The 23,352-nt window shown below is 39.7% G+C and overlaps 1 protein-coding gene across 2 annotated transcripts; it reads left to right on the top strand.

The window, feature by feature from the left end:
- The first annotated feature begins 565 nt into the window (after positions 1-565).
- LOC104436617 (uncharacterized protein At5g02240) lies at positions 566-22,962 on the top strand. 2 transcript variants are annotated; one of them, XM_039315179.1, is made up of 7 exons: positions 566-1,053; positions 20,989-21,260; positions 21,344-21,380; positions 21,469-21,566; positions 22,140-22,201; positions 22,595-22,718; positions 22,828-22,962. In XM_039315179.1, exons 1-7 carry the CDS (start codon positions 738-740, stop codon positions 22,945-22,947), a joined length of 1,029 nt encoding a protein of 342 aa, XP_039171113.1. In that variant the 5' UTR covers positions 566-737; the 3' UTR covers positions 22,948-22,962. The 2 variants fall into 2 exon arrangements, with proteins under 2 accessions (XP_039171113.1, XP_010047753.2); XM_010049451.3 differs by lacking the exons at positions 20,989-21,260; positions 21,344-21,380; positions 21,469-21,566; ... (1 more) ...; positions 22,595-22,718; positions 22,828-22,962 and adding exons at positions 2,223-2,494; positions 2,575-2,611; positions 2,695-2,792; ... (1 more) ...; positions 4,911-5,034; positions 5,122-5,516 and having other exon boundaries at positions 580-1,053.
- The last annotated feature ends 390 nt before the right edge of the window (positions 22,963-23,352 follow it).

Below are 23,352 nucleotides of genomic sequence, written 5' to 3'. Positions count from 1 at the left end.
TATTTATATAGCTTGATCTTCGGGTAATTTAAAATGTAGGGTGAGTTATAATGAATGATTGCCTAACGTAAGTTTTACCAATGCCAATAAGGTCTCTACTCTCTAATTTAAATTCATCCTTTAACCATTCCATGGGGGAGATTTTAGTTTTTTTGAGATAAAAATATAAATAGTCTATAAATTTTTATTTAATTCAATGTGGTTTATGAATTTTAGCTAAATATGTAATGTGGCATCAAATTTTTAATACTTGTTCGATATATTCAATGTTGTCTTTCTATTAATTCAAGTTCAATAATTATAGTTTGAAGGCTAAACTAAATATGTATCAATAAATTGAATATTTAGGGATTATATTGAAAATTTAATATTACACGTTAGATCAAATTTCATGTATCATTTAAACCGTTTTCCCCAATTTTTTTTTTTTTTTCTAGCGTCGCCTTGTTAGAGTTCGGGCCAATTCATTTATCTATTTATGGTCGGTGAATCATTTATTGACTTACTTAATTTTTAGCGGGGGGATAATCCCGGGAGAAACGATTATAAAAATGAGGAATTGAAACGACGAATTTTCCCGGCTCCGCTGCGGAAACTGTAGAGCAGCCGAGCTTATCCTTCCTTGGCGCTCCCGCTGAGCGACGTTTCGTGTGTCTTCTCCATCGCCAGATTTTCAGGCGACGGTTGGATGGGATAGGACTCGGTGCGGCTGAGCGCATATTTTCGTAGGGTCGGCAATGGCGACGCGTGTCCCTTCGGTCTTCGCTGTCGCTCCATCACCACCGTCATCGTCGTCACGTCAGGGTCATAAATTGAGGTCGGTGACAGCTCGCGTGATTAATCACCGAAACAATCGCTGCAGCAGCAGCAGCTCCAGTCAAATTAGGGTCTCTCCTGCCTCTTCGCTTCGCTTCGCCTTGGCTTCCCCGTCGGCGGCGCCGTCATCTCCTTCTCCTTCGTCGCCGAGGAAGCGGTTCCTGACTGTTGCTGCTGTATCCATGGCCGCCGCGCCTCCGCCGACCGTGCTCGTCACCGGTGCCGGTGGTCGGACTGGTGAGGTTTTCGAGTCGCGAGAACTCCTGATTACTTACTCTGTTTTGGGCTTCTCTGTGCGGCTTGCGGCTTGTTTGATTCCTCGGAATTGACGTCATCGGATGATTTTTATTCCCTTTTAAATTCGTTATCTGATGTTCTTTATCGAGGTAGATGATGGATTAGGCCTTGAGTGCGTGCGTTCGTGCGAAAGTTAGAACAGATCTAGCGCAGGAAGAAGGAAGAAGAAGCAGAGCAACGTAATCGCGTTGTTGATGTTTGAAATTAAGCGAATTGGAGTGCAATTCGTATCGCTTTATCAATGTGGTAGGCTTCGATTGCCATTTCGCTGTTCATACCGAGGGAACATAGCACTTGGGAAAGTTTGGAGACAAACCTTTGACGAAAGTGATGGGTGATTATGTCGATGCACGATCATGAAACAGAGTATGGCGAACTGAGTAGATACTTGAGGTGAACACGTCCACGACCGCAACTATATGTGGAGGCAATGAATCATTTTCTGTGGTCCAAGCTGCAGTCTGGTTGGTTTGATCGAATGATGGGAATTAGGACGATTGTGCAAGTTCTGGAAGCTGCTAGCTAGTAAGATCATACTAAGTGCTGTCTAATGCACTCAACTTGCACTGATAGGATTTAGGAGGTGATGTAAAAGTGCTTTGGAGTGAGTTTTGGGGAGATTCGTTTGCCAACTGATGGCTTCTGGCATGAAGGCTGGAAGCCAGAAGTTGTGTTACCTAGCCTCTGGCTTCTTGTCTATGGCTTTTGGTTCAAAAAATTATTTCAAGAGAGTTGCTCCTAAAGCACCAAATGAAAGTCTTAACTTAAAGTTAAGTATCTCTTTCAGCTGATTTTAGGAGGGTGCGAAATATATTCATTATAGGTATCAATTCAATGTCAAAAGAAATTGAAATACTCCTGCTTAAGCTCTGTTCTGTGGTGCTTTTTGTATTTTAATGGCTAAATCTCTAAAAGAGTATGTATGCAAGCGTGTGTACATGTGAGAGGTGCTGATTTTCTATCTCTAGCTCTCAAATTTTGCCATCTTCAGAACATTCTGAGAAGAGACACAATGTTGAGTTTTCCTCACTTTCAATAGGTCACCTTTCTTCCTTTGTTTTTGGAGTATACCATTGTTATTTATTCTTTGAGATAATTTTGTCTGACAGGTCAAATAGTTTATAAGAAATTGAAGGAGAGGCCAGACCAGTTTGTTGCAAGAGGTCTTGTCAGAACAGAAGAGAGCAAGGGAAAAATTGAGGGAGCTGATGATGTTTATGTTGGTGATATAAGGGATGCTGGTAGTATACTTCCTGCAATACAAGGCACTGACTTTCTTGTTATTCTCACCAGTGCTGTTCCAAAGATGAAGCCTGGGTTTGATCCCACTAAGGGTGGAAGGCCGGAGTTTTATTTTGAAGAAGGAGCTTATCCTGAGCAGGTTATTTTACATCTCTGTTTACACTGCCTAGGGATATCGATTATCCTTCTTATCTCCTAACAAAATTGTTTGCATCTCAGGTTGATTGGCTTGGACAGAAAAATCAAATTGATGCTGGTCTCTATCTCCTGCCCTTTGGAATTGATTTTGTGATTCTAAGTTCCTTGGCATGCCTTTTGCTGATATATATGATTCTACAGCTAAAGCTGCTGGAGTAAAGCAAATAGTTTTGGTTGGTTCAATGGGCGGAACAAATCTCAATCACCCTTTGAACAGCTTGGGGAATGGAAACATTCTGGTCTGTATTCATCAATTTCCTCAAAATATTTTGAAATGGTTTCTGATCTCTTCTCATTTGGTCATATTTTGTCATGGAGCTTCCATTTAATTGATCATCACTGTGGGTAATTTTTCTGTGTTGTTTGTTTTTACTAGTCAGGCCCTGTGCCCGGGGGGTTGGTTTGTTGGGATGCGATGTTAAGCCTTCTTCCACTACCGAAAATGTTTGCAGCAAGGCACACAATTTTTTAGTCAATTATGGTAGATGTTGACTGACAGATTATTGAAATTTGCTTAAGATAAATTTCTATTGTCTAATACCTATTCGTGCTATTGAGAAAGCAACTATGAACCTATGGTAGGGAAAAGTGCATATCAAATGCTTAAGTTAAAATGGTGGTTCACAGAAGGACTCAGACTATTGTTTATATGTGAGTTTCTACTGGTTCTAAGTATCAACTTTCGTCTTGTTTGTCTCTTGAGATGAATGTCTTCCTTTAATATCTTTTACTGGGTCATTATGTGAGTAAGGAATTGTATATCATGGCAAAATATTGACTCTTGCCATTTTACAGGTGTGGAAGAGGAAGGCTGAGCAGTATTTGGCTGATTCTGGCATTCCATACACAATAATAAGGTAGATTCGAACTTCTAAGATCTAAATTTTTTTCCCAAAAATATCACTGATTAAGGGTGCGTTTGGGAAGACTTTTGGGGAAAATCTTTGGGAAAATGCAAAGGCCTTTGAGTTGAATGTGTTTTCCAAAATGCAAATTGTGTTTGGTAAATTGTAATTTAAAAGCCCTTTGTGAAGTACCTTTGAGCGAAATGGTGTTTGGGGGACAAAGGACTTTTGTGAAAAAAAAAAAAAAAAAAATATCAAAAGAAAAATAAAAAAAATAAAAAAAATGAAAACCAAAGAAGGGCGGCATCCGGCGGCCGGCGGCGACCCTCGGCGACCTCCGGCGACCCCCGATCGGGGCGGTGAGGTCGCGCGACGCCGTCGCGACCTCCGGCGACCTCGGATCTGGGCCGGCGAGGTCGCGCGACGCCGTCGCGACCTCTGGCGACCCCGGATCTGGGTCAGCGAGGTCGTGCGACGCCGTCGCGACCTCCGGCGACCCCGGATCTGGGCCGGCGAGGTCGTGCGCCGCCTCGACCTCCGAGAACCCCGATTGGCCGTCGCGAGGCTACGCAACCCTCGCCCGAGGTCGGGGACCTCGGTGAGGGCCGCGCCCGAGGTTAGGGGACCTCGGCGACGGCCGTGCCGGGTCGCGCGACCTCGGCGACGCCGCGCTTGGGTCGCGCGACCCCGATCGGCCGTCGCCGAGGCTACGCAACCCTCGCTTGAGGTCACGCGACCTCGGCGAGGGTAGCGCCTGGGTCGCGCGACCTCGCCGGTGGTCGCGCGACCCAAGCAGCTGCCGCCGGGGACACCCTCGACGAAGAAGATGAACAGTACTCCTCACAAGGGCAAAAAACGGAAAAACAAAAAGTTCGTAAGGATAATTTCGGAAAAAAAATAAAATGAACAGACCCCAGAACTCGAGAAAGCTGAAATGCCCAAGGTAGGGGTAGCCCCGCCTTGGGCTTTTCACCTTCACAAGGCTGGCCTTCTCCAAAGGGGGCTTCAAATGTTTTTGCCAAACACCCCCACTTTAGCCTAAATATCTTTAGGGGCTCAAAGGTACTTGGCAAAGTGGTTGCCAAACGGAGCCTAAGTCTCTCTCCCCTGTGACCAAAAAAAAAAAAAAAAAAAACAGTTCTCTCCGTCGCTCTCTCTTGCCCACTCTTGTGTGCATTTTTTCTAGAGATGAATGGATATATATATATATATAAATTTTTTTTTTTTGGTAAAGAGATGAATGGATATTATAATCCACTTTTTGCAATACATCATATTTGTGGTATCTTTTCTTTCTAAGTGACGCGAAAACACTTTAATTGGAGAAGTTGATCTGATTTAATGTTCTAAACTGGTGATTAATTACCCATTGGTTAGTCATGAGCATCCCAGCTTCTACTGACAATCAAAATATTGGTTTAGTAAATACTATTGCTTATTGGCTGAACATAGTAGCAACTGTTGTCACTTTCATTGGACTAAAACATGCCTACTTACATCTACCTGATTCAGGGCTGGAGGCTTGCAAGACAAAGAAGGGGGTGTCCGTGAATTAATTGTGGGCAAGGATGATGAGCTTCTTCAGACACCAACAAGAACCATCACAAGGGAGGACGTTGCAGAAGTTTGCATTCAGGTGATTATTAATGCTGTTATGTATTTTGTTCTCTTAGTTTAACTTGCGAATTTAGATTTTCCAATCCAATCTTTCCCTCTTAAATAGGCGCTGCAATTTGAGGAGTCAAAATACAAGGCGCTCGATCTGGCCTCGAAACCCGAAGATTCTGGTACACCCACAAAAGATTTTAAGGCTCTGTTTGCCAGCGTGACCACTAAATTTTAACATTACAAGTGGCCCTCGGTTTTTAGCTCAATCGTTTCTCAGTTATTGTTGCTAAGTTTGTGGAGAGGGGGGGAAACAAAGACAATGCAAATAACAAAAGGTGTACAAGAATTCATGTCTCCACAGGACGGTGCAAGTCTCAATTCTGTGGTAAATTTCATTTGGTGTGGCCCAAGAATATGATCAAACAACAAAATTGGGTTATTATTTACTTGTAAAAACTGCATGCCTATTTGACTAATGTGCATCGGAAATGGTTTACCTAGCAGGTGCTATATGCTTACATCTCTCCTTTGTGTATGCCTGACCAACCTTTGTTCGCAACTGTGTTGGAGAAACTTTTGCATGGTTTATAGATCATGTAAAATTGAAGCCATCTGGAATGTTGCTCATATCAGTCCCACTGTCAGCCTATATGACCAATGGTTTAGATGATATCGACACATTGTGGCCTACGAACCATGCTACAACTTCCATGGGCTGATGGAACGAAATTTAGTCGAGTAGTACAGACCAATCTATCTGGAATGAGATTTCTATATTTGAATTTGCGTGACGTAATGTCGGTAAGAAGATTGAAATTGTAATGTTGGTAAGCAACAAGATGTCATCGCATGCTTTCAAACGGCGTTTCACAAATTCAAACCGTCTACTGCAAGGCTATTTTAACCGCACTTGTCTTCAAATTGAGATTTTGTCTTTTAGTACTTTTTCTTCGAAAGCAAATTCTAGTGGCGTCAGCTCTCCGAGGGTGCTACCGTTACATTTCTACACCAACTAAAAAGGTACTTCGTTTTTAAAATCATCTATCGAAAAGCCAATTAAAAAGATCCACTTTTCAAAAAGATTTCTTTGGCTAATAATTTCTAATGATACAAATCATTGTCTTTAGTAAAATAATTTCAAGTCATTTATTTTTTTTTGCAAAGCAAACAGAACCTAGGTATTAAAAAAATAAATCCAAATAAGATTTCTTTGGCTAATAATTTCTAATGATACAAATCATCGTTTTTAGTAAAATAATTTCAGGCCATTTATTTTTTTGCAAAGCAAACAGAACCTAGGTATTAAAAAAATAAATCCAAATAGCTATAAATAGAAAGCTTAGTATTCTCTCAAATATAGGGGATGTTAAAATGCAACTTAAAAGTTTCTGATTCCAAATGCTGAAAGATGAAATAAAGCAAATAAATAATAACGAATTGCTAATGTACTCAGATCGGGACCTGCATTGTTCCTAATCAACCTTCAATAATATTAAATCAATCTCTCTCTCTCTCTATATGGGCCCGTTTGGTTCGGCTTTTGGAGAATGTATTTGTAGAAATGCAAATACCTTTGCGTGAAGGGGGTTTTCCGAAATGCAAATGTCATTTGGTAAAATTTGTATTAAGAAACAACTTTGGCCAAAATACCGTTTGGTAAAATTTGCATTTGTAATTAACTTTTATTAAATTAAAAAAAAGTAAAAATATGATTGAAGTTGATCCCCACAGCTTGATTGGTCGCTTTCTGTAGTTGTCCAGGAGCTGAGGAAATAAAGGGCATGTGTGGAGGCCAAGCCTCCGAATCCACGGGAACTTCAGGAGGACTGTAGTTGATTGCGCCATGGTTGGCCATCTGCTGTTGCTGCTCCCGAGTCTCGCACAAGTTGAACATGTCCAGAGGCATGGCATTGACTACTGTGTAATCAGGAGTGTTGGCGTGTTCGAAACAAATTGTGCCTTCCTTCGCTGCCTGTAGCGGTTGCTGCTTTTGATCAGGCATGGGAACGCTGTTGCACAAGCTCAGAAGCTCAGCAATAGAAGCCTGGTCCCAGGGTGTGATTGGCGCGCCATCATTCAGTCCAGGAAGAGGAGATGAATTTTCGGTGTGGAAGTCTCGATTGCCCAGATCTTTGTGAGGAGCTTTGCGTCCACCCTCGGTTGAAGCCATGTTCTTCCTCTTCTTCTGGCCAGTCTCGCCTCCCTCCTCTTTGCGGTTGGCTAATTCCGACTTGCTCCTTTTCAAGTGTATCTTGCATATCACATAGCCATCAAGCTGTACAAAGACGCATCAATCGATAAGGAAAACAGTTTTATCACTGCATAAAGCGAACTCAAGTTCGAATTTCCAAAGTTTCCGATGCTACGCTTATCAAACTAGTCGGTTCAGGTTGCAGAATGTAAGGGTCCTGACCTGCATGTCGTTCTCGCCCTTCTTTCTATTAGGATTGTAATGATTGTTGTCGTCGTTGTAATCGGCATCCTTGGCTGTGAACTCGTGCATGATCCAACTGGTCTTGACACCATTCTGAGGCTTGCCGTGGTAATAAACGAGCGACCTCTTCCAGCCGATGACTTGCCCGTCATGAACGATTTCCTCGTTAGAGCCGGTGGCCTTCCAAAATCCGTCTCTGGCCTCTCTATTGGGTCGCTTCCCGTTCTTGTACTTCCGGTCTCTCGTCGTGAAGAAATATGTTAGTTTTTTTTTTTTTTAATGGGAAATAATTTATCTAGTTGATGGAAATGGATAGTACATGATATTTTTATATAATGGAGGAGTACTTCATGATATAGAAACATCTTAACTCTACTCCTCCACACGTGGAGGTCTAAACCTCACACACACAAATGAATGAATTACAAGCCTATTTATAGGCATGAGTCACACCTTAGTACAACATTCTAGATTTCTATAGAATGTTGTCCATGTAGGCTTCATCTAGGTAATTCTAGATTGTAGTTCTTCTAGAGACTTCTACATTTTCTTGGCCACCTAAGCTAGATTTTCTTAAGGATTTTTCTTGACTTTTCTAGCTAATATCAATCTTGAAGTTTCTAGAAAGTTTTAGAGAAAATGGATCACAATTTCCAATCACTCCTTTTTTTTTTTTTGACATGGGACAAGGATAGTTTTTCACTAGTTTATGAAAATAATTTTACAATAGTTGAAGGAGGTGTTGGTGAGGAGCTACATGATGTGGTTTTTATGGTTAGCTCCCCTTCACCAAAACATGGAGCACTTGCTCCTTTATATAGGCTGCCAAAGTAGGTGGAGGAAGTCTCTAGACTTCTCTACAAATAGCTACTAACATAAGATAGAGAATTCTAGACTTCTCTTGAAGCATTCTAGAATTCTAGACTAGCATGGACTTCTCTAGACTTCTCTTGCTTGTTCTAGGATTTTCTTTGATGCTTGGCTTTTGCTTGCTTGCATTCCCATGTGAATCTTCTAGATTCAACTAGCAATCTCCATTCTCAACAATTCTAGAAGGTTCTCACCTTCATGATTAAGTTAGTAGTTTCTAGATATTTTTAGAGAAAATGGATCACAATTTCAAACAAAATGGATCACAATTGCCTATAAATAGGCTTGTAAAACTATTTGATCCAACTAATGAAACTATTTTTGTCCCATAAACCTTTTCAAAATATCCCATCCTTGTCCCTTGTCCATCCTCTACAAACTATATTATACACTTGCACACGTCGCAAACCAAAAATTATAACTAGTACCAAAACCATGCTTCCGTAGCGCACACATCCAAAAAAAATTTCTAATATGGTATCAGAGCCAAGTTACGCCCAGGTTCGTAACTAAGCCAGGCATAAGGGACCATGAAGCCAGAACCAGGCATATCGGATGGTTATGGGCGTTTGTCCTCACCATCCTCAACTAAAAAGGCCAGAGCCCGAGCGAGAGCCAACGAGCCGAGTTGGAGCCGAGCGGAATCAAGGCGAGCCCGGCGAGAGCCAACAGAGCCGGAGCGGAGCAGAGCCGAACCAAGCCGGAGCGAGCGGAACCAAAGCCGGAGCCAGAGCCAGAGCTAGAGCCCGAGCTAACAACTACAACTAAGAGCATTTTGATGCCCCGAGACATATGGGACATCATTAAAGAAAAGACATATGCATGTTCAAAGGCAAGTGCAAGTGGTTCGACAAAAGGATACAAGGGATTGTGGCACGAAGACAACACAAAAGGCATGGGACAAATTACAAGAGAAATTTCAAGGTATGTCCGAGACTTTACAACACAAGTCCGGATTATCTCGAAAATGGATCATGTGGCATCCCAAAATTCATAATGACCTCTAGTTACCTTAAAGTCTATGAATAGGTGATGGAAGTACCATTAAGTTATTTTATAGTCATTTAATCCATAATTTGCAATAAGATTTATGGCCAAGCTTTTAATGGATAATTATTTGATAGGAAAGAAAATCCTATCATTGGCCATGTGTTTTATAAATTGGAATTTATGGATTTATGATTTCAAGTTTTATGGCCATATGAAATTGTAATTTAGTATTTATATAAGTGGGGGTTTAAGGTAAATTATTAAAAGTAAAAATAGACTTATTTAAGAAAATTTTGGGCCATTTAAGTTTGGACTTTAGGCCCAAGTGAGATGGGCCTAAAGTGGGCCAAGAGGCCCGGCCCATAGAGCCCATTGGGCTGTCGGCGCATGGAGGGGGAAGGAGGAGCCGCATGGCTTCCTCCAAGTGTCTTCAACAAAGGAGACACTTGTCTCCTTCTTAGGGACAAGTGTCCCCCATGTAAAATAGGAATGCATGCAATATATATCCAACCAAAAGGGAAGAGAGAGAGGGAGTGGCTGATGGTGGGGGGCTGTCGTCCAAGAGAGTTGCGAGAGAGAGGGAGGCCGAGGAGGAGGAGAGCTCGCCCGTCGCCGCCCGCACGCCGTCCGTCCGCCGCCGGTGTGCCTCGTTTGCTCGGTTTTAGAGGCAAGTTGGGACTGATTTCCACCCTTGCATGTGTGCCTTGCATGTGTGGTTGAATTCTTGGATGTTTAGAGGCTAGAAATCGAAGTACATGAGGTTTGTTCTTGGAGATGCATGCTGTTTTCGTGAGATCCGCCTAACCCAGAATCTTGTGAGAGCTTGCATGCATGTTTTGAGTACGATTTCGACTTTGATCTCTTCATGAAAGTTGTAGCCAACATCTTAAAATACAACATAATAAAATTTGGTGCAAAAAGGTGGAGATTTAAGGGGTCAAACCCTCATCCTACGGAGATACTAGATCTGGAATGTTTTCGCATGAACCGCCTGAGTCAGAATCTTGTGAGAGCTTGCATGCATGTTTTGAGTTCGATTTTGACTTTTATTTCTTCATAAAAGTTGTAGCCAAAATCTTAAAATACAACATACTAAAATTTGGTGCAAAATTATGGAGATTTAAGGGGTCAAACTCTCATCCTACGGAGACACTAGATCTGGAACTGTTTTGCTGACCTTGTGGTAGATTTGTGGTTGCATGTTGATTTTTATCAAGAATATCTCTTCGAATTCTTCATTAAACTTGTAGAGAACATCTTAAGGACTAAAATACTCAAATTTGAAGTAAAATGAACAAGTATAGCCTAGTGAATCGACTTACTCTTGAAGACGGTAAATCTGGAGACGCGGTACTGGACACCCGAGACTTCATGGATCCATATGGAGACTGTTATTTGGAAATTTGACTTAGATCCCTTCATGAAAGTTGTAGGGGACCTCTTGAAGTAAAACATATCCAAATTTCAGAGGAAACGAAGAAGAATAAGTGGTAAAAACTCGGTATTTCGGAGATGACTACACTGGACGTTTCGGTGTGAGAACCAGAAGCTTCGGACGACTATAGGAAATTATCTAAAACGAATCTGGCCTATAAGTATTCATGAAAAATATAATTTAGTGTCTTAAATATAACCTGGTAAAATTTCATAATTTTCGGAGGTCTTTCGGGTATTTTAATCGAATTATTTCAAAGACTGCGCAATCTGTTTCTATCCGAAATTGCATGCTGTACTTGTGTGAGCTATATCTTCTTGTGTGAAACTCTTTTGGGCATGTGTTCTTCATGAAATTGTTATCTTATTGTCTTACCTAGTACATGCTCTGATTTTGTGATTTTTGAGGATCATATTGATATTTAATTTAAATGATTTCTGAAATTGTGCAAGCTGGAATTTAATAAATTTCAAAAAGGCATGATATATGGACTATTCTAAGTTGTATGGATTCCATGGATTGTATTGTCTTTAGTGATTGTATCTTGCTGCATGTATGATGATGATTGGAGATGCATATAAGAATTTAAAAAGGATGAAAGTGATCTTGTTTGCCATTACATCATATGCCATGCTAATTTTGAGACATAAATTAGTGAACATGAACAATGATAAATGAGGAAATTGTTGGAGGCGGTTGATAATGCCCGGGAGTGTCGGGATGCCCGGTGGCCTAGTGGCGTAATTCCGGAGGGTCCTCGGGAGTTTCGAGATGCCCGGTCTGGGGGGATCCTGGTGGTATGTCGGTACGTAATTCTGGAAGCCCTGGAGGTTTGTGCCCGGGGGGATGCCTCGCGATGCTAGTTGGGATGCGAGATGCCTGCCAAGGGAGTGTAAATGCCGGATGCCTAGTTGTATCTTGGATACATGCCCGGAGGTTCCTCGTGATGCCAGTTGGGATACGAGATGCCCGAAATGTGGGGGTGCCGGATGCCCGGTTGTATTTTGGATACATGCTCGGAGGTTCCTCGCGATGCCAGTTTAGGCGCGAGCGATAAATGTGGGATGCAAACATTGGTCCCTAGAAAGAAAAGCTGATGAGATCCTTATGAAAGATAAGAATTGAAAATGAATCATGTGCATGGGTGTATGCATATGGCATGATGCATGATCGGCTTATGAAAATAAATTGATGCTATTTGATATTGAAAATGCGATCATGAAGGCATGAATGGATCTCATGGTGATGTATGCTTGATAGCATGGATAATATGAATCATGGTGGTATGTGCACATATGGCATGGATATGTATGAATGCATGATGATGAGTGCATGGTGGTAGGTTTACCTATGGCATGGTGATATATGCATGGATGCATGAGGGTAAGTGCATGGATGTATGTGCACCTATGGCATGATGGTACATGTGATATGATGATGATGAGTGCATGGATGCATGGTAATGATGATGGTACATGTGATATGATGATGATGAGTGCATGGGTACATGATGATGGTAAGTGTATGACATGATGGTGATGACTATATGATGATGTATGTACATGAGGTATGATGATATGTGCATGATATCAAGGTAAATTGTGCATGGATGCTTAAATGTCATGTGATGCTATGATTGTGATGATTGTGGGGCATGATGCATTGAGTGGTTTATTGGTCCTTTACCTGCTGAGTGGTTGTACTCACCCCTTTTGGGGACCAACATTTCAGATTAGTAGATGGTTTGAGCGGTTGGATATGACCGCGAGGAGAAAGATAGCAAAGGAGTAGACTTTTGGACACCGACACTGGTTGATGGACCTTAAGCATACGATTGTGGGAGGAGATGTCGGTCATCTTTTGAAGTATAGCCGAGTATAGAAGATTACGGCATTTTGATGTACCGATGAATGATGTCCATCTGGTTTAAGTAAATAAAAGTGTGCGGCTTTTACCTATAAATGTTTAGTTGGTGTGCATCGTTTTCTGTATATAGGGAAGGGAGTTAATGGATGTGCTTCTGCTATATGAATTGCGCAAGGGACCGATCAAAAAAAAAAAAAAAATGTAAACCCCCAGGTTGTATGGACCCGCTGCAATTGAAATGATATCAGAGTGACATGTTATAAGGAAAAGTGAAAAGTAAGCGAACTGTGGCGACCCTAACGGATCGGGGGCCGTTGAGGGGTGCCACAGATCAAAGGGGAGTGTTGGAAATTGTGATCCATTTTCTCTAAAAATATCTAGAAACTACTAACTTAATCATGAAGGTGAGAACAAGCAAGTAATGAATAGCAAGTAATGAATATTATTTCAAGCAAGTAATGAATATTATTCGGATTTTAAGCCAAAAGAACTCCCTTTGTCTTTTCTATCGAAAAAGAAAATCTTTCGAAAACAAAATGGCCGGCTACCCACAATTCTAGTCTAGGAAAAATGGAGAGAGATTTATTAAGAATATTGTGATCTACCGATCATAAATTCAAAACCTAATGAAACGATAAAAAATTAGTGGCAAAACAAGATAGAAAAGTTATCCTTATAAGAGATCCAAGCAATCTTTTGCCTTTGATCATTAAGAAAAACAAAAGAAAAGATAAAAAAAAAAAGAAAAGTCGATTGACAAAAGAAAGGAGAGAGAATTTCCAAGATATGATCTATTTGTATCCTTCTAGAATTGTTGAGAATGGAGATTGCTAGTTGAATCTAGAAGATTCACATGGGAATGCAAGCAAGCAAAAGCCAAGCATCAAAGAAAATCCTAGAACAAGCAAGAGAAGTCTAGAGAAGTCCATGCTAGTCTAGAATTCTAGAATGCTTCAAGAGAAGTCTAGAATTCTCTATCTTATGTTAGTAGCTATTTGTAGAGAAGTCTAGAGACTTCCTCCACCTACTTTGGCAGCCTATATAAAGGAGCAAGTGCTCCATGTTTTGGTGAAGGGCAGCTAACCATAAAAACCAAATCATGTAGCTCCCTCACCAACACCTCCTTCAACTATTGTAAAATTATTTTCATAAACTAGTGAAAAACTATCATTGTCCCATGTCTATCCATTACTATCTCGTCCCTTGTCCATCATCTATAAACTACATCATACACTTGCACACAACATCACTAACCAAAAATTATAACCAATACCAAAACTATGCTCACGCAACACACACCCATTTTTTTTTTTTAAACAAAATACCACTCTTTCTCTCTGACTCCACACCCGTTCAACTCTGCGCATTGCCAAGAACGAGAAAGGATAACATAGAATTTCAGAAGCAGCTACAAAGCCATGCACCAGAGCAAACTGACCTTGTAAAGTACACGAGAGAACGAGCATGCCATCGTTATAAAACAAACTATAAAGATGAAGACGCTGCCTGGAGAGTTGTTGAGGGGTGTGCTTGTAGACATTGAGGTTGATGACGGGAAGGAGCGGCGGGAGAGGCTGGCCGGATAACTTCCGGTGCAAGTAGCCGATGAGCTCATGGTCATGGGGTAAAATGCCATTCCCGGCGGTTGTCGCTTCACGGACGAGGCGTCGGGCATCGGCCTCTTGCACCCGCGTCCGCAACTCTCTCTTCTCTCCGGCATCTCCATTGATGTGGCTGAAACTTCTTCGCTTTCGTGCGAGAAATTCGTTGAGGTTTCTATTTTTCAGGGGGTTTGTCTGCTTACGTACGTACGAATGGATTCCTAAATCTAGTCAGTTTAGGACTTCGTACGGCTGTAAATTTAGATTTGGTAGATATTTGCAGGGTGAGTTAGTTATTCTCATTTATCTAGGGTTTTTGAATGTGCAATTCGAATCGTTTAATTGATAATCAAAATTATCAGAACTGGAATTTTCAAATTAATTGTGCTATAGACTTTCTTATTATCCGTTATGCATCCTCTAAATTAAAGATGGACTAGAAAAAAAGGGAGGGATGGCAAATTTCAAAGGTGAGGTATGCGCTTGCACCGATCGAGACATCGAATTATTATCTGTCGTATTAAATATACCCTTTACACTTTTCATGCCGAAAATTATGAATGAGGGCACTTTTTAGTTTTTAAAAGGGTAGACACCTAATATGAAATCTGACCTTGTGTAGAGTATTAATTATATAAAACTGAATGCTACTTTTACGAGCGTTGAGACGAAAAATGAATTGTGAGAGTGGCATTAGGTTTGTAAATAATATTTTTATATAGCTCTATTTTTGAAGTATTTAAAATGTAGGGTGAGTTATAATGAATAATTGCTTAACATAAGTTGTAAAAAAGACAACAAAGTGTCTAATTTAAATTTGTCTTATAACCATTCCATTTGGGAGATTTTACTTTTTTGGCATAATAATACAAATAGTCTCTTACCTTTTAATTTGTTTAATGTAATCCATAGATTTTAATTTAATGTGCAATGTAATTATTCAACTTTTAGTGCATGTTCAACTTAGTTGCTAAATCATATAAAAATATTCAATATTATTATTCTATTAATTCAATTTCAAGAGCTATAACATAATTCGAAAACTAAATTACAGTGTACTAATAAATTGAAAATTCAGAGATCATATTGTATGTTAGGTTAAAGTTTTTGGATTATTTGTGCCGGCTTCCCAATTTTTTTTTCTAGAATGGCCTTGTAGAGTTCGGGTCAAGTCAAATGGGCCGGGTTGCTTGCATCAATGATCAACCGACACGATTCATTCATTTTTTTTTTTTGGTCGGTGAATCATTTATTTACTTACTTATTTTTTGTGGGGGGCTAATCCCGAGAGAAATGATAATGAAAATGAGGAATTGAAACGATGAATTTTCGCAGCTCTACTGTTTCCAACAGTAGAGCAGCCGAACTTATCCCTTCATTCGTGCGCCCTCTGAGCGACGTTTCGCCGTCTCTCTCCATCGCGAGATTTTCAGGCGACCCGTTGCGGCTGAGCGCCTTTTCGTAGGGCCGGGCCGGCAATGGCACGCGTGTCGCGTCGGTCTTCGCTATCGCTCCATCACCATCACCATCGTCATCGTCGTCACGTCAGCGTCATAAATTGAGTTCGGTCAGCTCGCGTGATTAATCCCCAAAGCATTCGCCGCCGCAGCAGCAGCAGCTCCAGTCAAATGAGGGTCTCTCCTTTGCTTCGCTTCGCCTCGGTTTTGTTGTCGCTGGCGCCTTCTCCTTCTTCGCCGGGTGTTAAAGATAGTGATTTGAAGACAGGATCTGTGGCAATACATAAGTCTGTGGCAAAAGAAATTGAAAACGAAGGTGCTCTGCTGATGTTGTGCCTGTGGCAATGAGGAAGAAGTACAGAAGATGGTGAATTCAGAATTCATGACCAACATGAAGAGAGAGATTGTTCTTCACGAGTCTGAAGACTTAGGGCCTGAAGACTTTAACAGGAAATGCACGTGCTCTAATACATTAGGGCGGTTAGTTTGTTAGATAAGTAAGTAATCGAAGTTGTTAAGTCGGTTGAAGGGTTTCCATTTTATCATCTTCTTCCTCAAGTCTTCAATAAGCTGTAATGTACTCTGTTTTTCAATATAGAGAAAAGAGGATAGAGAGCATAGAGAGAAAGAGATGAAATGAGATTGTATTACAGAAGAGATGAAAAGCTCTCAGTGAATACATGTTTTGTTCTTCAATTCAAGGAAATACAGAAGTTCTTTCTCTTCTGCATCTTGTATCTTGTTCTTCATTTCTTCACACGGGGAAGTGGTTCCTGACTGTTGCTGCATCATCCGTGGCCGCCGTGCCCCCGCCGACCGTGCTCGTCACTGGTGTTGGTGGTCAGACTGGAGAGGTTTTCGAGTCGCGAGAACTCCTGATTACTTCTCTGTTTTGGGCTTCTCTGTGCGGCTCGCGGCTTGTTTTCGTATTTTGTTGTTTGATTCTTCAGAATTGACGTCATCGGATGATTTCTATTCCCTTTTGAATTTGTTATCTGATGTTCTTTATTGAGGTAGATGATGGATTAAGCTTTGAGTGTGCGCGTGCGTACGTGCGAAAGTTAGAATAGATCTAGCGCATAAAGAAGGAAGAAGAAGCAGAGCAACCTAATAGCGTTGTTGATGTTTGAAATTAATCGAATTGGATTGCAATTCGTATCGCTTTATCGATCTGGTAGGCTTCGATCACCATTTTGCTGTTCATACCAAGGGAAAATAGCATGTGGGGAAAAGTTTGGAGACAAATCCCCGACGAAAGTGATGGTGGTTATGTCGATGCACAATCATGAAACAAAGCATGGCGAACCGAGTAGATACTTGAGGTGAACACGTCCATGACCGCAACTATATGTGGAGGCGATTAATTTATTGTCTGCAGTCCAAGCTGCAGTCTGGTTGGTTTTGATTGAATGACGGGAATGAGGACGATTGTGCAAGTTCGTTTATGTGAGAATAGTTGGAAGCTGCTAACTAGTAAGATCATACTAAGAGCTGTCTAATGCACTCGACTTGCACTGCTAGTATTTAAGAGGTGATGTAAAAATGCTTTGGAGTGAGTTTTGGGCAGATTCGTTTACCAACTGATGGCTTCTGGCATGAAGGCTGGAAGCCAGAAGTTGTGTTACCTAGCTTCTGGCTTCTTCTTGTCTATGGCTATTGGTTCAAAAAATTATTTCAAGATAATCGCTCCTAGAGCACCTAATGAAAGTCTTAACTTAGAGTTAAGTATCTCTTTCTGCTGATTTTAGGAGGATGCGAAAGATACTCATTACGATTTTTAGTTTACCCTTATTCTATTGGCATTGATTCGCTTCAACTTAGTCAAACCTAACTCTAATATCAGTTGTTACGGAAACAAGCGATCGAACATTAAAACAGACAAAACAAAAAAATAAATCGGACATTAAATTTACGTGATTTGGTCAATGTGATCTAAGTTCACGGTGAAAGTAACAAAAAATTCCACTATAAATCAAGTGACTTAACAGAGATTAGAACTACACTCAATTTACTCAAATACTCTCAATTTTTGTTAGCCCTCGATTACACCTAATAATCTCACACAATATATAGCCCCATAATTTCTCATGAAATAATCTCTCAATTTCACAAAGGAATTACACAAAATCTTTCTCACAATATTTAATTTGCTTTGACACTCTCAAATTACTTCAAGTTGCAATTCACAAGAAGTAGCCTCTTAAATGCTCTTCACAAAGGACATTTACTTCATATATATAGACAAGAATTGGATGCAAAATATGAAACCTTTCTAATTAGGAAATATATTCAAAATAAGAAATCTACTTAAATTAGGAATTTTTTTTTCATGCTCAAACTCAAAACATATTTTTAACAAAAATTTCTCTCTTTCGCGCTTTGTTGATGTTTCTATTTTTCGGGGGTTGGTCTGCTCACGTAAAAATGATCCCTATATCTAGTGGGTTTAGGATTATCATTTCACTATGAGAACTCCTGTGCTTCTTGAGAATTTTTTTGAGACCTTTTAACTTATATATATTTTTTAATTTATATTTGGTAGATATTTGCAGGAAGAATTTGTCCTTCTCATTATTTGATTGTTTTTGAATGTGCGATCCAAAACGTGTAATTGACAAACGAGATTATTTCAACCGGAATTTTCAAATTAATTACACTAGAACAATTGCATGCTCTATGTACAAGCCAAATTGAAAATGGATAATGATGGTTTCTTGGAAAAAAAAAGAGGGATAACGAATTTCAAAAGTAGGATATGCTGCATATAAAAGTAAGCGATTTGGGAGGTAATTGATCAGGATGTTGAACATAGCAAAGTTACCCATTATTCTTTGCATGTTGAAAATTAAATAATGATATATTAGTCTTTTAAGGGTTGTACACCAAATTTGAAAATTGACGTTGTACATAACACAAACAAATCATATAAAACTGAATGCCTTTGATATTAGTCATTGAGATGAAACTGACTTGTCAAAACAGGTGATAAATCCATTTTTTAACTATATTTGACGGGCTAAATTATTTTATGATTAGTTATATTTAATAAATGGGTCATAAATGAATTTAAAATGGTAAAAACCCAAATTAATATAGTTATTAAAAGGCTTCACAACTTGTTTAGATCTATCTCACCTCTTTCTCTTCACTCTCTCTACCCTTCACTTGATCTCGTGCTTGCTCATTCCACACTTTCACCTTAATTTAGGTATGAGTTTTCCTAAATTTGATTAAATATGAAAATGTTTAACAATATAGGTCGGATTGAGTATTGGTTGGGTCAGGCACGAGTTACTAAATTTATAATGCATGAAAAAATTCAAAACTGGTTAAATGGATCAGTTTGGATTAAATCATCTTCAACTTGACCCACCTGTTTGACAAGTATATATGAAAGACAAAAATTATTATTTTTCTTGTTAAATAAAATAGTAATAACAAATATTTATTGGGGCATCATATAAATTGAACGGGCCAAACAAAAATTGTTGGAAAAAAAATCTTTTAGATTTCTTTCCTTTTTTTTTACAATTCCCTAAATAGAAATGTGGGACCTATATATGAAAGACAAAAGTTATTATTTTTCTTGTTAAATAAAATAGTAATAACAAATATTTATTGGGGCATCATATAAATTGAACGGCCAAACAAAAATTGTTGGAAAAAAAAATCTTTTAGATTTCTTTCCTCTTTTTTTACAATTCCCTAAATAGAAATGCCATAATCGCTTTTCCTATTCCTCTGGATATATATACGTTATTTGTTTATCTTGACTTCTATGGAGTTCCTTTCTTTGCTATAGCTCAAAAAAATCGTTTTTTGGACTATGCAAATGTAGAAAGCCTATTTTTTCTAGTAAATTTTTTTAATGTGGCGGATTCGCTCTTTTGTCTTTCCTTTTTTTTTCTTTATTTAGCAGAGATAGTCACATGTAATGATAGATCACAGTCATATTATTAAAAGCTTGTAGTTAAAACTGGTTTCGTTTTTAGTGCTCGAAAATAATATTCTAAAGCTTTCGTATGTTCTCAATGGCCAGCACACCTACGCCGACTGTACTCGTCACCGGTGCTGGTGGTCAGACAGGTTCTTCTCTTTCGTTAACAACTTATATTTTTGGGTGTTTGAGTTTTGAATTCCTGATAACTTCCTCTGTTTGGGCTTTGCTGTGCGACTCGTTGCTTGTTTTTATAATTTAATGTTTGATTCTTCAAAATTGACGTCACCTGATTTTCTTTATCACTTTAAATTTATTTATTTATTTAACTGAGGTAGACAAGGGATTAGGTCGTGAGGGCGTGTGAAAGTAGAACAGATCTAGCGCAAGAGGAAGGAGACGAAGCAGCAAAGCAGCCTAATCCCGATGCTATTTGCAAATTAAGTGGACGGGATTGCAATTCGTATCATTTTATCAGTATGTCAGGCTTCAATTGCCATTTCTTTGATCTTACTTAGGGAAAGTAGCATTTGAGGAAAAGTTTGGAGACACAAACCTTGACAAAAGCGGTTAGTCTCGTGAAGGAGCTCTTTTTCCCTTTTTAGTGAATCGGATATGGTGGGTAGGAGGAAACGTTGAGGAAAGATGCATCGTCCACCGTCAAAAACTTTTGCGGCTAGCATTTCCAGTTAGTATGGGAACAAATATCATCTGGGTTAAAATATTAGAGACGTGCAACTCTAATGAATGCAAAGTGGTTTGGCAACCTGCACCGTTACACTGAGAATTCATCATAATCGATGATTATGTCCATGCATAATCATGAACCAAATAGGTACTTGAGGTTAACAAGTCCATGATAACAACGATATGTAAAAGCGATAAGCCATTATCCGCTGAAATGAAGCGAAAGAGTGATCAAAGCTTCAGTCTGATTGGTTCTACCGAATGATTGGACAAAGGACGATTGTACAAGTTCATTTATTGGTTAATACTTGGAAATTGCTATCTGGTAAGATCATAGTAAGTGCTGTCTAATATAACTCCAGTTGCGCAGCCGCACTACTTGGCTTTAAGAGGCGATTACAGAAATTCTTTTTTGGTATCAATTCAGCGTGCAAAAGAAAATGAACTAGTGCCGTTTAAGATCTGGTCTATGGTGCGTCTTGCATTTTAATGGCTAAATTTCTGAAAAGTATGTACACGAGCTCGTGCTCATTCACGTGAGAGGTGCTGATTTTCTCTCTCTAGTTCTCAATTTTACCCATCTTCAGAACATTTTGAGGAGAGACACGATGTTGAGTTTTCCTCACTTTCAAAAGGTCTCCTTTCTTCTTATGGCTTTTAAGGTTATCATTGTTATGTATTCTTTGAGATATTTTTCTTTGACAGGTCAAATAGTTTATAAGAAATTGAAGGAGAGGCCAGACCAATTTGTTGCAAGAGGTCTCGTCAGATCAGAAGAGAGCAAGGAGAAAATTGGGGGAGCTGATGATGTTTATGTTGGCGATATAAGGGATGCCAGCAGTTTAGTTCCTGCAGTACAAGGCGCTGACTTTCTTATTATTCTCACCAGTGCTTTTCCAAAGATAAAGGCTGGTTTTGATCCCACTAAGGGTGGAAGGCCGGAGTACTATTATGAAGAAGGAGCTTATCCTGAGCAGGTCATTTTACATACTCTGTTTACACAGCCTAGGGACATCGATTGTCCTTTTTATCTGCTCTAACAAAATATTTTGCATCTCAGGTTGATTGGCTCGGACAGAAAAATCAAATTGATGCTGGTCTCTATCTCCTGCCCTTTGGAATTGATTTTGAGATTCTGAGTTCCTTGGCATGCCTTTTGCTGATATATATGATTTCTTTCTACAGCTAAAGCTGCAGGAGTAAAGCAAATAGTTTTGGTTGGTTCAATGGGTGGAACAAATCCGAATCACTTTTTGAACAGCTTGGGGAATGGAAACATTCTGGTCTGTATTCACTAATCTCCGCAAAATATTTTGAAATGGTTTTTGATCTCCACACTTGGGCATATTTTGTCATGGAGCTTCCATTTCATTGACCATCACTGTGGGTAATTTTTCCGTGTTGTTTGCTTTTACTGGGAGGAGGGGAGACAGACAAATAAAGGGTGGAGAAAGGGAGGAAGAAAGGTCGGGGGGGGGGTTAGAGGGATGTTAATCCTTCTTCCGCTACTGAAAATTTTTCAGTCAATTACGGTAGATGTCAGATGTTGGCTGACAGATTGTTGAAATTTACTTAAGATAAATTTATATTGTCTAAGGCCTACTCATGTTATTGGGAAAGCAACTACGAGCCTATGGTAGGGAAAAGTGAATATCAAATGCTTAAGTTGAAATGGTTCTTCACAGAAGGACTCAAGACTACTATTTATTTCTGTGAGTTTCTAGGAGTGCTAAGTATCAGCTTTCATCTTGTTTGTCTCTGGAGATGAATGCCTTCCTTTAATATTATTTACTGGGTCAGTATATGAGCAAGGAATTGTACATCATGGCAAAATATTAACTTTTGCTATTTTACAGGTGTGGAAGAGGAAGGCTGAGCAGTATCTGGCTGATTCTGGCGTTCCATACACAATAATAAGGTAGATTCGAACTTCTGAGATCTAAAATTTTTTCCCAACAATATTACTGATTCTCTCTCTCTGCGACCCCAAAAAAAAAAGTCTCTCTCTCTTGCCCGCTCTCAGGTGCATATCCAGAGATGAATTGACATTATAATCCACTTTTGCAATACATCATATTTGTGGTATATTTTCTTTCTAAGCACCACGGAAACACTTTAATTGGAGAAGTTGATCTGATTTAATGTTCTAAACTGGTAATTAATTACCGATTAATTAGTCATGAGCATGCCAGCTTCTAATGAAAATCAATTATTGGTTCAGTATATACCATTGCTTATTGGCTGAACATAGTAGCAACTGTTGTTGCTTTCACTGGACTGGAGCATGCCTACCGACATCTATCTGATTCAGGGCTGGAGGCTTGCAAGACAAAGAAGGGGGTGTCCGTGAATTAATTGTGGGCAAGGATGATGAGATTCTTCAGACACCAACAAAAACCATCGCAAGGGTGGATGTCGCAGAAGTTTGCCTTCAGGTGATTATTAATGCTGTTATGTATATCGTTCTTTTAGTTTAACATGAGATATTAGATTTTCCAATCCAATTTAAATAAGCGCTCAATTAAGTCTTTTCCTCTTAAATAGGCGCTGCTCTTTGAGGAGTCAAAATACAAGGCTTTTGATCTGGCCTCGAGGCCCGAAGATGCCGGTACACCCACAAAAGATTTTAAGGCTCTATTTGCCAGTGTGAGCACCAAATTTTAACATTGCAAGTGGCCATGGGTTCTTAGCTTAATTGTTTCTTAGTTGCTTTTGCTAAGTTTATGGGGTGGGGGAAAGAAAGATAAGGAAAATAAAAGCAGGTGTACAAGAATTCATGTCTCCACAGAGCGGTGCAAGTCTCATTTCTGTGGTAAACTTCATCTGATGTGGCCCAAGAATATGATCAAACAACAAAATTTGGGTATTATTTACTTGTAAAAACTGCATGCCTATTTGACAAATGTGCATTGGACATTTTCCTCCCTAAGATGATGGTCCGTTTCTGATGCTAGCGGTAACGGGTGATTTAGGTCGAGAAATACATAGCACGTGCTCTATGCTTGCATCTCTACCTTGTGTACGCCTGATCAGCCTTTGTTCAGAACTGTGTTGATGGAGAAACTTTTG

The sequence above is a fragment of the Eucalyptus grandis genome, chromosome 1 (assembly GCF_016545825.1).
Source record: "Eucalyptus grandis isolate ANBG69807.140 chromosome 1, ASM1654582v1, whole genome shotgun sequence".
NCBI lineage: Eukaryota > Viridiplantae > Streptophyta > Magnoliopsida > Myrtales > Myrtaceae > Eucalyptus > Eucalyptus grandis.
This window is presented reverse-complemented; position numbering and strand designations above follow the sequence as displayed.